At 41.2% G+C, this 16863-nt stretch overlaps 1 protein-coding gene and 1 long non-coding RNA gene across 5 annotated transcripts; one reads left to right on the top strand and one right to left on the bottom strand.

The window, feature by feature from the left end:
- Positions 1–8133: 8133 nt before the first annotated feature.
- Positions 8134–9606, top strand: LOC126995007 (ralA-binding protein 1-like; the record flags this gene model as incomplete). Its single annotated transcript, XM_050854281.1, is given in 2 exon segments — positions 8134–8243; positions 8959–9606. Coding segments are annotated over 2 exon segments (128 nt in total), but the record flags the coding sequence as incomplete, so codon positions are not given.
- Positions 9607–12527: 2921 nt separating this feature from the next.
- LOC126995009 (uncharacterized) lies at positions 12528–14333 on the bottom strand. 4 transcript variants are annotated; one of them, XR_007749799.1, is made up of 5 exons: positions 13910–14333; positions 13740–13875; positions 12924–13671; positions 12686–12855; positions 12547–12651 (listed from the first exon to the last, which is right to left on the bottom strand). It is a non-coding gene; the product is annotated as an uncharacterized LOC126995009 (long non-coding RNA). The 4 variants fall into 4 exon arrangements; XR_007749796.1 differs by having other exon boundaries at positions 12528–12651; positions 12720–13671; positions 13910–14332; XR_007749797.1 differs by having other exon boundaries at positions 12528–12651; positions 12754–13671; positions 13910–14332.
- Between the last annotated feature and the right edge of the window lie 2530 nt (positions 14334–16863).

Genomic DNA, 16863 nt, shown 5'->3' with positions numbered 1-16863 from the left:
GAAAGTACTATTGAGAAAAGAAAGCTTGCTGTTCACTGTGTTTATCAGAGTGGCCAAAAGAGAGGTCAGCTTCAGGAGGAGAGGTGTCTCCATACCCTCCTCTTGAAAGAGTTCAAGTCATAGGCAGGAGGAAGTACAGACCAAGGAAGACTGTTCGGGAGTTTGCCATGAAGGGGATGAAGGAATGAGGATGCTGGTTAACTCTTGCATGAGGGATTGGGACTGTTGTTTCTTTACTGATATCTTTATTAATTGAAATGAAACGTGTTGACTCAAAAAGGTTTAGTGGTTCACCATTTTGGTACAGGTTTTGTATCAGTATTAATTATTTAACCCAGGATTATTTACCTTCAATACATCTAACTATCTGTCTACTACTACTACTACTACTACTACTACGGGCCTCCATCTATTAGAGTTGCGTTGTGAGCGGTATATTCTCTCATATCCTTTCACAAAGCAATTCATTGGCCCCACCCCGCCAATGACTGTGGCCGACAACCATCTTTATTTAATATTACAAACTTTACTAAGCATTTTATTTTTGTTAACAGAGCTTGTGGTTGATACGACTATCAACCGCCGTCGCCTCAAAGTCCAGGTCGGCAATGTGGGTGGTTTTGGGTGCAGGCGACCTGGTTCCTCTCAGGCAGACCAAGGCTGACCTCAGGAGGGAGAAGGACAGCCTGCATCTCATCCAGGCGACCACACTGCTTCTTGGCTGTTTCTTATCCGCCAGTGTTTCATGAGTCTTGCGTAGAAGCTCTGCGCCCTTGGTCCCATCCTCCTGCCGTCGTGAATACTACCGGGGTGAAGGAGCCCTGGTCCACATTCTGTATTCTTTCTTCATATGCTCTGTTCTTCTCTTGTTCGTTTCTTCTGTGGGCTGCATCAAGGGTCAGGTCTCTGTGGCAATGGGCCATGGGATCAAAGATCCTTATGTCAAAATATGCCCTTTGTCCACGAGTCCAAAACCTCTGGCGCTAACATCCACTCGTGCTTCGTTGGAAACATTAGCGGTGCGTCTGGCGAGGTGTTCGCCTTGCAGAGGGAGCAGCATGGGTTCCACAGTCACGTCGTGGCAGACTTCTTTCAGCATCTGAGCTGTTATGTCTCTTACTTGTCGTGTCTCATGCAGACGAGACCTCCTCGCTTGCATGTCATGGCATGATTTTGGTTGAAGGGTGAGCCACATGTTTGGGAGCCCATCCACTGGCCAGCCATACCTGAGGGCAAGGGCATCAGTAAATTCTTTTTTGTTTAAGTTGAAGCCTTTTGCCCTGATAGGTAGTGTGGTTAGCCAGTTTGAAGCGCCCACTTCCTGTGCAATATCTGTCCTCCTCCTTGTGTCTTCTGGGAGTTCTCTCATTAGGTCACTCAGAGTGTCTCTCTGTTTTCCTTCTCTGTTTATGGAGATTTCATTCCTTAGTGACCTAATATATTGAGGGTTGTCTTCTCCCCTTTCATTTTGATTGGTAATATATCCGGTCAAGGAGGCTGTGATTCGGATTGAGTTCCCGAATTCAGACTCGGCCAGATTTTGTGGGTTGGTGATGCCGAGCCCACCCATTTTTGGCGGCAACTCCAGCAATCTTCTCTCCTGGTCACTGGGACATTTGCTATCGCCGGTATGAAGGTGTTTCTGACAGCATCTTCCAGAGGTTTTAGTAACGGAGCAACATCAGGAACTGTCCTCATGAGGCTACTACTACTACTACTACTACTATCCCTGGACACTTTAGACTATCCCCACGGTGTCTAGAAGGCCTGTTATCCGACTATGCGACACCCCACAAGGCCACTACTACTACTACTACTAATATTACTACTACTTATACTACTACTAATACTATTCTCTCCCCTACAGAAGTCCGGTGTCCCAACCTCACTACAACGCTGACTACTGCCTTAAGTGTGGTAGTGGAGGATAGAGGCCGAGTGGAGGCTACAGCGGACTATTCCTGCGAGAAGGGGAGGAGGATAGTCGGGAATAGTCAGCGGAAGTGTGGTAGTAATGGTATCTGGAGTGGCAGTCAACCGCGCTGTGAATGTAAGTAATAGTAGTTGTAGTAGTAGTTCCAGTAAGTAGGTGATTGTAGTAGCTCTTGTAGGGTGTTGAATAGTAGTAATAAGACTATCCTGAGACTAACTAGACTATTCCTAATACCCCTCAGATGTAGTAGTAGTAGTAGTAGTAGTAGAAATAGCATATGTTGGGTGTTGAATACTACTAACAGGACTATCCTAAGACTAACTAGACTATTCCTAAACCCCTCAGATGTAGTAGTAGTAGTAGTAGTAGTAGAAATAGCTTATGTTGGGTGTTGAATACTACTAACAGGACTATCCTAAGACTAACTAGACTATTCCTAACCCCCTCAGATGTAGTAGTAGTAGTAGTAGTAGTAGTAGAAATAGCTTATGTTGGGTGTTGAATACTACTAACAGGACTATCCTAAGACTAACTAGACTATTCCTAACCCCCTCAGATGTAGTAGTAGTAGTAGTAGTAGTAGAAATAGCTTATGTTGGGTGTTGAATACTACTAACAGGACTATCCTAAGACTAACTAGACTATTCCTAACCCCCTCAGATGTAGTAGTAGTAGTAGTAGTAGTAGTAGAAATAGATTAAGTTGGTTGTTTAATACTACTAACAGGACTATCATAAGACTAACTAGACTATTTTAACCCTCCCAGATGTAGTAGTAGTAGTAGTAGTAGTAGTAGAAATAGCTTATGTTGGGTGTTGAATACTACTAACAAGACTATCCTAAGACTAACTAGACTATTTTTAACCCTCCCAGATGTAGTAGTAGTAGTAGTAGTAGTAGTAGAAATAGCTTATGTTGGGTGTTGAATACTACTAACAAGACTATCCTAAGACTAACTAGACTATTTTTAACCCTCCCAGATGTAATAGTAGTAGTTGTAGTAGTAGTAGTAGAAATAGCTTATGTTGGGTGTTGAATACTAGTAATAAGACGATCCTAAGACTAACTAGACTATTTTTAACCCTCCCAGATGTAATAGTAGTAGTAGTAGTAGTAGTAGTAGTAGTAGTAGTAAAAATAGCTTATGTTGGGTGTTGAATACTAGTAATAAGACTATCCTAGGACTAACTAGACTATTTTTAACCCTCCCAGATGTAGTAGTAGTAGTAGTAGTAGTAGTAGTGGTAGTAGTAGAAATAACTTATGTTGGGTGTTGAATACTAGTAATAAGACTATCCTAGGACTAACTAGACTATTTTTAACCCTCCCAGATGTAATAGTAGTAGTAGTAGTAGTAGTAGTAGTAGTAGTAAAAATAGCTTATGTTGGGTGTTGAATACTAGTAATAAGACTATCCTAGGACTATTTTTAACCCTCCCAGATGTAATAGTAGTTGTAGTAGTAGTAGTAGTAGTAGTAAAAATAGCTTATGTTGGGTGTTAAATACTAGTAATAAGACTATCCTAAGACTAACTAGATTATTTTTAACCCTCCCAGATGTAATAGTAGTAGTAGTAGTAGTAGTAGTAGAAATAGCTTATGTTGGGTGTTGAATACTAGTAATAAGACTATCCTAAGACTAACTAGACTATTTTTAACCCTCCCAGATGTAATAGTAGTAGTAGTAGTAGTAGTAGTAAAAATAGTTTATGTTGGGTGTTGAATACTAGTAATAAGAGTATCCTAAGACTAACTAGACTATTTTTAACCCTCCCAGATGTAATAGTAGTAGTTGTAGTAGTAGTAGTAGTAGTAGTTGAAATAGCTTATGTTGGGTGTTGAATACTAGTAATAAGACTATCCTAAGACTAACTAGACTATTTTTAACCCTCCCAGATGTAGTAGTAATAGTAGTAGTAGTAGTAGAGAGAGAGACAGATTACTACCATGAATACTACTATTACTATTAACTATTTTGTACTATTCCAGGTCCAGAGGATGCCTACAACACCATAGGCTCCGATAGTAGTAGTAGTGTGAGTACTACTTCTACTTCTACCGCTAGCAACACTGGCTCTACATCGGACTATTCTTCGGCTCATCCTGGCGATAGTCTTCATAGGAGTGCTAGTCTACTTCAGAATGTAAGTAGAAGTAGTAGTAGTAGTAGCAGTAGTAGTAGTTATGGTGGTGGTAGTTAATTCTTAAGGTTGTCATATCACTTTACGTTTTCTGCTATAACTCAGCTTGTATGTGTGGTAGGTAAATCTAGCTTGCGTGGTAGTTAGAGTGGTAGTTGACCTTCCTTCTTATCAAAATTCGTGTTCCTAACCTGAGTGTGGTAGGAGTTATAGCAGGTCAAAGTTAGGGGAGTGAAAAATCCTGGATATTTTTTTCTGAATGGCATACTGTTTAACATTTTTGTATATAACTCAGCTTGTATGTATGTTAGGTGAATGTAACTTGAGTGGTAGTTAGTGTGGTAGTTGACCTTTATTCTTACCAAAATTCGTGTTGCTAACTTGAGTGTGGTAGGAGTTATAGCAGGTCAAAGTTAGGGGAGTGAAAAATTATGTTTATATTTTTCTGAATGTCATAACACTTTACATTTTTGTATATAACTCAGCTTGTATGTGTGTTAGGTGAATGTAACTTGCGTGGTAGTTAGAGAGGTAGTTGACCTTCCTTCCTACCAAAGTTCGTGTTCCTAACTTGAGTGTGGTAGGAATTATAGCAGGTCAAATTTAGGGGAGTGAAAAATTATGTTTATATTTTTCTGAATGTCATAACACTTAACATTTTTGTATATAACTCAGCTTGTATGTGTGGTAGGTGGATGTAGCTTGCGTGGTAGTTAGTGTGGTAGTTGACCTTTATTCCTACTAAAATTCGTGTTCCTAACTCCAATGTGGCAGCAGTTATAGTGGTACGAAGTTAGGCATTTCAAAATTTTCCAATCCTCCCATTTTCATTCAACCAGTTGTAACATTTTTCCCTACCATTCAACTGGCGTGCATGGTAGATGGATGGGCCTTGGTGGGCTGGTAGACACACCCTTTGGCTATCCTATCATACTCACAGGTCTGTAATTACCTGGTTCATTTGTATCAGCCTTCTTATAGATGGGTGTAATGTTGGCCAGTCTTCATGTAACTCATTGGTCTGCAATATCTTCCTGAGTGTCCTTCCCCTCTTTTATCACCCGTGGGCCTGGAGTGCCAGGCAGTGTTAACAGTGCCACAGACAGTGTTATGTGATGCAAGACAGATTAGTTACCCAGTGTTAGGCTGTCCTGTTACCTGACCTGCCTACCCCTCTCCTGTGACATGGGGTCAGGTGTTATGGTGCTATGTGATGCCAGGCAGTGTTCATAGTGGCATAGATTTGTGTGGTGCCAGAATCAGTGTGATGCCAGTCATTGGTGCCAGTGACGGTATATGTATAGAATAACACCCAGGTGACCCTAGGACAAAGCTTTATTATTCTCCTCACTCCCCTCAATGTTACCAGCTTACTGTAGGCATAACATTGTATCTTTCTGTTTCTGGCCCATAAATATTGCAAAAGAGCATCAGTATCACTGATGTTAACAATAATTATAAATGCATATTGTTATCTTTATGGGGCGATAGTTTGGGGTCAGAAAGACAATACGCTAAGTACTACTAAGGGCTGGTAACCCTAAACTACCACTTGAGCCAGCTAAACGTAATATATGGAGGAGAAAAGAGAATAAATGAACCTGTGGACATACCCACAACTCCTGTGAAAGCCTTTGTCAAATATGTGTAGGCCTACTTGTGTGCCAACATATGTAAGAGCATGGGCCTAACTTTTCTTCTTCCTCCTCAGGTTTTGGGCGCCCAGCCGTACACGTGAACTAACAGTCTTGGCTTCAGGGCAGGTCGCTAAAATGGTATGTGTGTGTGTGTGTGTGTGTGTGTGTGTGTGTGTCACGAAGGTTTTCATCATTAATATAAAAGCTTGTTGTTGGGGTGAGAGGTGGAGTCAGAGGTCAGCGATGAATAGATACGTTTATTGGGGGAGTGAGAAAAGACTCCCGCCGTGAGGGGCGGCCGGGCTAACTGAGTCTTTCGCACTAATTAATTTTTTTCTTGGTAGATGGTGCCTTGCGCTAATTGCGGATCGCTCTAATTGATCTCGCGCTAACAGGCTTTCGCGCTAATTAATTTTTTTCTTTGGAAGATGGTGGCTCGCGCTAATTGCAGTTCACTCTAATTAGCCTGTGGTACCCCGCTGACAACTTCCGATGACTGAGAAACTGCACCATCAGCCGCTACACATTGAGTCCTGCCAGTGAGAAATGAGTGCAGCCACATCCCGAGTGTTCCCGTAATGGCCGTTTGTCTGGCCTTGTGTAACAAAATGCCATGGTCTACCATGCCGAAAGCTTTCGCAAAATCAAGGTAGACCACATCGACATCTGCATTATGTTCAAGCTTATCTATGATTGAGTCATAGTGGGCCAAAAGTTGTGAGAGGCACGAGCGCCCAGTACGAAAGCCATGTTGGTCCGGGTTCATTCTGTTATTGCTTTCTAGATATGCAGACATGTTTTTAACCATAATTCTCTCTAGAACTTTAATAATATGGGAGGTTAAGGCAACTGGTCGATAGTTTTTTGCCTCTGCTCTTGACCCTCCCTTGTATATTGGTGTAATGAATGCACTTTTTAGCTTTTCTGGTATTATGCCAGAATCTAGAGAGTTTCTATAAAATTTAACAGAGGAACTCAGCTCTTCAGCACATTTTTAAGAAGTACTGCAGGAATTGATCGGGGCCAGCTGCCGAATTAGTGGCCACCCTTTAATTGCTTGCTGTGTGTCGTCGTTGTTTAAGCTTATGTCCGTCAGGTGTGATATTTGATCAGTTCCTTGGTTGAAAAGTCCATAGGTAGGTTGGCAATTTTGTCTTCCATGGGTTTGCTGAAGACGCTTTTGTACTGAATCAGTAGTGCTTCAGCGACATCCTGGGCTTTGTTTATGGGTTGGCTGTGTCAGTCAGTGGGCCAACACTCGCCTCACTACGGATTTGTTAGCAGCATATTTGTAAAAGTATTTGGGGTTGGTTTTGATGCATGACGCGGCTTGTATTTCTTTCCGGTCATTCTCTGATTCAACTGATCTTTTAAGTTTTTCTTCTATAATGGCAATTTTGTTTTCGAGTTGGGTCAGCATTTTGGTGTAGTTGGTATTACTGAGTTTCTTCCTTAGTTTTGTTCTTTTTCTCATTAGTACTTTTCGGTCTCTTGGTATGTTACCATTGAAAGGAGAGGTCTTTTTAGACGGCCTCCTCAGTGGTACATTGATATTTTCAAGCATGTGTTAATGATTGTATCATATTGGGCCTCAGGGTCACAGTCCCTCATGAGTAGATCCCAGTTTAGCTCACCCAGGTCTTTCTTTATACTGTCCCAGCAGACTGACTCGCTTAGGAAGTTGAGTTGGTTAAAATTAAAATTAGGAGCCTGCTCCACTTCACTGGACAGTCTAAGATGTGTATTTGTAGGTAGGTTGGTAGTCACGGTGATGATGTTATGGTCAGAGAGATTAGTTTTATTCACCCTAATATAATATCATCATTATTTATCATAACGATGTCTAGTATGTTCTTACCTCTTGTAGGAGTGTCGATGATTTGATTGAGGCAGTATTCCTCGGCAAAGTGCATGACAGCTTTTGCCTGGGTCCTCATGTCTTCCGCTCCTCCATACACACACTCCAAATTCCAGTCTGTTAGCGGAAAGTTTAAGTCTGCAGTAAGTATAAGGGTGGGCATGGGCAGTGGTAGCGAGCCAATGATATCTTTTATCTTTGTTAGTTGCGTCATAAATTTCTCTGTTGGGCATGCTGGTGGTCTGTATATATACCCAGTCAATGTCTTGAATGCATAGTACCAGTGATTCTGTGTACATATTTGATTCCTGGAAAAGTACTTTTGTTCTAGCTGCAAAATGGCTAAGTGATGACCCCGCCTTTTGTCCGTTGAATTGGTCGGTCCGTCCTGTGTGGTACAAAGTGTGGTATTTTTATTTCTGCGTTTCTAATCTCCTCTGTTAAGTGTGTTTCTGTGAGAGAGATTATATAGGCATTTTCAGTTTGTGCCATTTCTGTGAGCAGACCATTAATTTCACATCAACCGGTTGATTTATTTATCTCTTATCTAATCACCCCCCCCAGAGGCAGTGCCAGTGTTTGGAGTGCCACTGTGCCTGGCCGTCCAGCGCTGCCCGGCACACGATGGCATCCAGCTGCCCACCATTGTCAGGGAGTGCATTGACCAGATAGAGGTGAGTGTTATTGTTATTATTATTATTGTTATTATTGTTATTATTATTATTGTTATTATTGTTATTATTATTACTGCATTATTACATTATCTGGGCCTGAGAACACACACACACACACACACACACACACACACACACACACACAGCGCTCATGTGTGAAGATTATTAGAGAAGTGATTCCTGGCAGCAAGAACACATCAAAGACTACAATGAAGTGACAGCGTGTCATTTTGATACTGTTTTTGCTCAAGTGGGTAAATGTACATTTGAAAAATCTCAACAGAACTTAAGTGATGCAGACTTAATACTACAACCATTACACACAAATTTAAGACATGGCATTAATTCACATAGTAGTAATTCACATGTTTGGGCCTGAACCCACAAGCTGGGAAACAATAACTTCAGCTATCAGACACATGAATAATAGTGGCTCTTACGGATCAGACGGTATCCCTTTTAAATCTTTAAAAGACGCCCTTCAATGCACACATTACTTGCATCATAAACACCTCAATTGTAAGTGGAGTTTTCCCCACACCGTGGAAGCACTCCATTGTAATACCTATTTTTAAGTCTGGCAATGAAAACGAACCTATAGCGTCCCATCCTACCCATTCTTTCTAAAGTAACTGAAAAAAGAGTTGCATCTCAGCTTACTAAGTGAATGAGAAGGATAGTCTCCAAAATACGCATTTCCCCCTCGATTTGCAAGGTTTGCAGTGAGAACTGACGGACGATGGCCGGAGCCAGAGCCGAGGCTGACTCTAGACGGGAGATGGCAGAGTGAACATGACCCCGAACTGTGGCGTTGAGGACTTCCTGATGGAGGTTAAGCTGACGTCTCTCTTCCGCCAATAGAGTGTAGAGATGGGAGATTTTCCCGTGTATGACGTCTATCTGGGCCTGACTGGCCGTACCAGAAAGGAGGTGCAAGCGAGCCAATGAAATCAACGGCTCCTCGCCGCTGGGGAGTCCGAAACGGGCTCTCATCCCTACCACTCCTAGCCGACAGGAAGTTGTTGAGATCCTTGAACAATTTTGCAAATTCAGTGTGGAAGGAGTCTAGAGTCCGCCTCAGCAGCCCAACAGTAGGGACTGATTGATTCATATGGTCAATTGTGTGTGTGTGTATTTACCTAATTGTATTTACCTAGTTGTGACATACCTACGGGAAAAGATCTACGCTCATGCTGTCCGGTCTCCATATCCTCTCTTATCCAACTTTTCCTTAATATCCTGAATGTTTCTTGCACAAACCACCTCCTCCTCCAGTCCGTTCCACAGCTTCTGTTTGGGAAGCTAAACTTTTTCACATCTCACCTACACGTGGTCGCCCTAAACTTCTTTCCATGTCCTCTCGTTTCTCTCTGCTCCACACACACACACAGGTCCTCTGTCCACCCCTGGGAGCCACCCTGTACACCGAGATCTCTCTCTCTCTCTCTCTCTCTCTCTCTCTCTCTCTCTCTCTCTCTCTCTCTCTCTCTCTCTCACTCACACACACACTCACACACACACACACACACACACTCTCTCTCTCTCTCTCTCTCTCTCACACACACACACACACACACACACTCACACACACACACACACACACATGGATGGGAGGATTGACATAGAGGGAGAGGGAGGTGGGCATGAACAAGCTGTCTCTCTCTCTCTCTCTCTCTCTCTCTCTCTCTCTCTCTCTCTCTCTCTCTCTCTCTCTCTCTCTCTCTCTCTCTCTCTAATGCCCAGAGTATTATGGCTAACAAGGATGAGATAGACTTTCTGATCAAAGAGAGAAACACTGATGTATTATGCGTAAGTGGAACGTGGTTATCACCTGAAACTCCTAACGAATATATGGATATTCCTAACTATAACATTTTAGGTGACAAGGTAGGTGGAGGTGTTTGTATCTATATAAGAGATATTTACAAGGCTACTCCTGTACACGTTGACGCAGTAAGACCACAGGGTGTGGAAGGCATGTGGCTGGCAGTTCAAAGCTGTGAGTTTCCTACAGTCATTATCGGGTGCATTTACTGACACCCCAAGTCACTTTCTTGTACATATGACTATATATCTGATGTTTTAAAATGTCATTTTAAAAGGTAAGGATTTTATATTTTAGGGATTTTAATGATGATTTTTATTAAACAGCAGTAAGCTGAAACAAATTATTGCAAATGCAAAACTAACTCAAGTAATTACCAAACCCACGAGGACTACTTCCAGCTCTGCCACACTGTTAGACTTAATTGTAACCAACAAACCTCATTCTGTAATAGTTTCTAACACACTTCCGTGCCATGTGGCTGACCATGAACTGATCACTGTAACTATTAACTTACGAAAGGCCAAGCGACTGTAAAACTTTTCGTGAACTAAGAAGATATTTTTGTGTAACTTACTTTATCAGGAGAGTGCTAATTTAAACAAGATGTTTGCCACTGACAATACCGAAACACAGGTTAACATATTCACTGAATGTTTCAAGAAATGTCTTAATGTGTGTGCACCTTTAGTGACTAGGGAAGTAAAGAGGCTCCATGGGTCACTCATGACTTACGAGCTAAGATGCTGGAGAGGAACACCACACACACTCCTTAAGAATGACAGATATAACACAGCTCTCCAAGTGAAATATAAGGAACTAAAGAAACAAGTAAAGCAATTGATCAACAAATCCAAGTCGGAATATTACAATAAAAAACTGGAGGATGACAGAGGGAATAGTAGTGCTATATGGAACATGTTGAAACAACTCGTACCAACTAACAAAAACACAACCTGTCCACTACTCTTAGAAGACGAAAAAACAATCACTGATGAAATTAATAGATTTAATAGATATTTTGCAAATGTTGGGAAAGAAACTTTTGATAAATCACGTCAAAACTTATTAAATCATGACAATGAATCACAACTCAATGCATGTGACACCATAAACCCAACATGTGATATGTTCAAACCACCTGATTCCCAGACTATTATACAAGTACTGAAACAACTGAAAAACTCTTCCGCACATGGCTCAGATGGCATTCAAACGCGCTTCTTAAAAGAATCTTTGCCAGTTATAATAACGTACTTAACATGCATTATAAATACCTCAATAACAACTGGAACATTCCCGTCACCATGGAAACACTCAGTAGTCGTCCCTATTTTTAAAGGCGGAGATACAAGCGACCCAAAAGACTATAGACCAATATCACTTCTGCCCATTGTCTCTAAAATCCTGGAGAAAGTTGTAACGGGTGAGCTAATCCAACATCTTGAAGGAAACCATCTCCTTAATAACACACAACACGGCCTTAGACCTGCACTGTCTACTGAAAGCGCTCTACTAACACTATCAAATAAACTTTATAAGAACATTGATAATGGTAACTTATCCTTAGTTACTGTGTGCGATTTGTCAAAAGCATTTTACAGTGTCAATCATCAAATATTACTGAACAAGCTAAAGGAACTGAGAATAGATACATTCAATGACTACCTTCGTGATAGAACTCAGTCTGTCCGTATCGACAAACATGTTTCAGATAAATTAGGCGTCTCCTATGGAGCTCCTCAGGGATCAGTGCTCGGCCTATCTTATTTTTAATGTACGTAAATGACCTCTCACAATACGTCTCCGATTGCCTCGTCATCCAGTACGCGGATGACACACAGTTCATACACACGGGAAACATAGACAGAATTCAAGACCTAATTAGCAGAGGAGAGGAAACTTTATTAAAATCGAAAAGATATTTCCAATTAAATGGCTTAATGTTAAACACAAAGAAAACCCAGTGCATGTTTATTGGAAGTCGGGGAATGACGTCCCAGATCCCACAAAACATCCACCTACAGGTTGATGATAGTAACATCACCCAGCACCTCCCTCAAGAACCTGGCTGTATATTGTGACGCTCACTTGACTTTTGATACGCACATAAACAAAATAAGTAGTAAGATTTTTAGTACCATTATGTACATAAATCGTATAAAAGAGAACTTTAGCAAAAAGACAAGAATTACAGCTGTACAGTCACTTGTATTAAGCATAATTAATTATGGAATAAAAATATGGCCCACCACTAATAAAACACACATGCAACAAATTCAAAAATTGCAAAACTATCCTGCAAAAGTTGCACTGGGTGGCGGCGCCAAACATGACCATGTGACGCCATTCTTAAAGGAGCTCGATTGGCTGAAGGTCAACAAAAAATACGAGTACGAGCTTGACGTAACGACCTATAACATCATAAAGGAACTAGGCGTATTGACATATAAAATCATAAATGGAACTAGGCGTAATGACCTATAACATCATAAAGGGAACTAGGCGTAATGACCTATAACATCATAAAGGGAACTAGGCGTAATGACCTATAACATCATAAAGGGAACTAGGCGTAATGACCTATAACATCACAAATGGAACTAGGCGTAATGACCTATAACATCATAAAGGGAACTAGGCGTAATGACCTATAACATCATAAAGGGAACTAGGCGTAATGACCTATAACATCATAAAGGGAACTAGGCGTAATGACCTATAACATCATAAAGGGAACTAGGCGTAATGACCTATAACATCATAAAGGGAACTAGGCGTAATGACCTATAACATCATAAAGGGAACTAGGCGTAATGACCCATAACATCATAAAGGGAACTAGGCGTAATGACCTATAACATCATAAAGGGAACTAGGCGTAATGACCTATAACATCATAAAGGGAACTAGGCGTAATGACCTATAACATCATAAAGGGAACTAGGCGTAATGACCTATAACATCATAAAGGGAACTAGGCGTAATGACCTATAACATCATAAAGGGAACTAGGCGTAATGACCTATAACATCATAAAGGGAACTAGGCGTAATGACCTATAACATCATAAAGGGAACTAGGCGTAATGACCTATAACATCATAAAGGGAACTAGGCGTAATGACCTATAACATCATAAAGGGAACTAGGCGTAATGACCTATAACATCATAAAGGGAACTAGGCGTAATGACCTATAACATCATAAAGGGAACTAGGCGTAATGACCTATAACATCATAAAGGGAACTAGGCGTAATGACCTATAACATCATAAAGGGAACTAGGCGTAATGACCCATAACATCATAAAGGGAACTAGGCGTAATGACCTATAACATCATAAAGGGAACTAGGCGTAATGACCTATAACATCATAAAGGGAACTAGGCGTAATGACCTATAACATCATAAAGGGAACTAGGCGTAATGACCTATAACATCATAAAGGGAACTAGGCGTAATGACCTATAACATCATAAAGGGAACTAGGCGTAATGACCTATAACATCATAAAGGGAACTAGGCGTAATGACCTATAACATCATAAAGGGAACTAGGCGTAATGACCTATAACATCATAAAGGGAACTAGGCGTAATGACCTATAACATCATAAAGTGAACTAGGCGTAATGACCCATAACATCATAAAGGGAACTAGGCGTAATGACCTATAACATCATAAAGGGAACTAGGCGTAATGACCTATAACATCATAAAGGGAACTAGGCGTAATGACCCATAACATCATAAAGGGAACTAGGCGTAATGACCCATAACATCATAAAGGGAACTAGGCGTAATGACCTATAACATCATAAAGGGAACTAGACGTAATGACCTATAACATCATAAAGGGAACTAGGCGTAATGACCCATAACATCATAAAGGGAACTAGGCGTAATGACCTATAACATCATAAAGGGAACTAGGCGTAATGACCTATAACATCATAAAGGGAAACGTACCGAGCTATTTGTTTTATTTGCCATATGTGAGTGACTGGAGCACTGTTCCTACCAGACACGTCCCCAAAGCACGCACCAGTACAGGGCAAGATCCATGCTTGTGGCTGCACCAACACTCTGGAACAGCCTCCCTCTCTCGATAAGGAATGCACAATCTTTACCATCTTTTAAGAAGCAATTGCACCAATATCTTTTTAGTGACCAGTTCAATATGTAGTCTTTTATTAATGTATTTTAATATATTCTATTTCTCTGTTAATTTTAATATTTTTATTGCACATCTATTTTAAAATTAGACTCCTTGCTGTAGATAGAGGCAGGACAGGATGTAGCTACTATGTACTTATATACTCATGTGCTTTATTGTACAAATGTCAAGAATAACCATAATGGAAAATATGGAATAAACTTATCAATTCTGAATCTCTCTCTCTCTCTCTCTCTCTCTCTCTCTCTCTCTCTCTCTCTCTCTCTCTCTCTCTCTCTCTCTCTCTCTTATAATATACTGATCTTTTTTTTCTCCTGTATTAATTCGCTGTCTTGAGGAGGAGGAGGAGGAAGAAGAAGAGGAGGAGGAGGAGGAGGAAGAAGAAGAGGAAGAGGAGGAGGAAGAAGAAGAGGAGGAGGAGGAGGATGAAGTAGAGAACCGAATGTGTATTTTAAATCTATTCCAGAGAGAGAGAGAGAGAGATTAGTTGCAGGTTCTTTTTTCCCCTTCAGTAAGATGTGCGTGTGTGTGTGTGTGTGTGTTTCAGAGAGAGAGAGAGAGAGAGAGATTCACCACTCATTCATATACTCATCTTTTTTCCTCTCTCTCTCTCTCTCTCTCTCTCTCTCTCTCTCTCTCTCTCTTCCTTCCTATTATTATCATCATCATCATTATTCTCACCCTTGCAGGTCTCCACTGTGAGGGCATCTACAGGCTGAGTGGCGTCAAGAGCAAAGTACATCAACTGCGTCGCCTCTACAACACTGGGGAGGGTGTGAGGCTGTGTGACCAGGAGCCGCACGTCATCGCATCCCTCCTCAAGCAGTACCTCAGGTGGGGGGGTGCTAGCCAGTGCAATATAAATGAGTGATTTTGTTTCTTCTATTTTTCTGTCTATCTTTTGCTGTTTCTGTGTGTGTGTGTGTGTGTGTGTGTGTGTGTGTGTGTGTGTAAGGTTAGATTAGGCTGGGCAAGGTTAGATTAGGTAAGGTCTGGTAAGGTTAGATTAGGTTAGGTAAGGGTAGATTAGGTTTGGTAAGGCTATGCAAGGTTATATTAGGTTAGGTAAGGTTGGATTAGGTTAGGTAAGGTTAGATTAGGTTAGATAAGGTTAGATTAGGCTGGGCAAGGTTAGATTAGGTAAGGTCTGGTAAGGTTAGATTAGGTTAGGTAAGGGTAGATTAGGTTTGGTAAGGCTATGCAAGGTTATATTAGGTTAGGTAAGGTTGGATTAGGTTTGGTAAGGTTAGATTAGGTTATGCAAGGTTAGATTAGGTTAGGTAAGGTTAGATTAGGTTAGGTAAGGTTAGATTAGGTTTGGTAAGGTTAGATTAGGTTTGGTAAGGTTAGATTAGGTTAGGTAAGGTTAGATTAGGTTTGGTAAGGTTAGATTAGGTTTGGTAAGGTTAGATTAGGTTTGGTAAGGTTAGATTAGGTTTGGTAAGGTTAGATTAGGTTAGGTAAGGTTAGATAAGGTTTGGTAATCCAAATGACCATTCTGCAGGGAGTTGCCGGAGCCAGTGATGCCGTCGGACATAACAATAATAATAATAATAATAATAATAATAATAATAATAATAATAATAATCCAAATGACCGTTCTGCAGGGAGTTGCCGGAGCCAGTGATGCCGTCGGACATAACAATAATAATAATAATAATAATAATAATAATAATAATAATAATAAAAATGACCGTTCTGCAGGGAGTTGCCGGAGCCAGTGTTGACGTCGGACATGATGCCACACTTTGAGGATGTAGCGATGATTCCTAACCCCGGGGAGCGCGCCGAGGCCATGCGCCAGCTGATCAACCGCCTGCCAACCGCCAACCGCCTGCTGCTCCAATACATGTTCAAGCATATGGGACACATCATTGCAAGGGTAACTAGGGATTTTCTTTATGGTACTTATTTATTTGCTTTTATATTTATTTATTTTTGTTTTTTTCTCTTTGTGTGTTTGTGTGTGTGTGTGTCTCTCTCTCTCTCTCTCTCCTCCGTTTTCCTTCAATTGTCCTCTTTTTTTTTTTTCCTTCATATTCCTTGTGTGTGTGTTTCTCTCTCTCTCTCTCTCTCTCTCTCTCTCTCTCTCTCTCTCTCTCTCTCTCTCTCTCTCTCTCTCTCTCTCTCTCTCTCTCTTTTCTCCATTTTCCTTCAATTGTCCTCTTTTTTTCCTTCATATTCCTTGTGTGTGTGTTTCTCTCTCTCTCTCTCTCTCTCTCTCTCTCTCTCTCTCTCTCTCTCTCTCTCTCTCTCTCTCTCTCTCTCTCTCTCTCTCTCTCTCTCTCTCTCTCTCTCTCTCTCTCTCTCTCTCTCTCTCTCTCTCTCTCTCTCTCTCTCTTTCCTCTTCTTTCCTCCATTTTCCTTCAATTTTCATCTTTCCCTCCATTTTCCTTCAATTTTCCTCTTTTTTCCTTCATATTCCTTGGGCACTGGAGTAGGGAGTGTTCTGGGGTGCCAGGCTGTGTGGGGCACCATGGGCAGTGTGTGCAGGTGTCATGAAGTGTTCTGGGGTGGCAGGCAGTGTGGGGCACCATGGGCAGGAAGTGTTCTGGGGTGTGGTGGTAGTTTGACAAGGCTTTGGTAGAGGTGGTTGTGTTAGTAATTCTATGGTGGGT

Source organism: Eriocheir sinensis, unplaced genomic scaffold (genome assembly GCF_024679095.1).
Source record: "Eriocheir sinensis breed Jianghai 21 unplaced genomic scaffold, ASM2467909v1 Scaffold953, whole genome shotgun sequence".
NCBI classification, from domain to species: domain Eukaryota; kingdom Metazoa; phylum Arthropoda; class Malacostraca; order Decapoda; family Varunidae; genus Eriocheir; species Eriocheir sinensis.
This window is presented reverse-complemented; position numbering and strand designations above follow the sequence as displayed.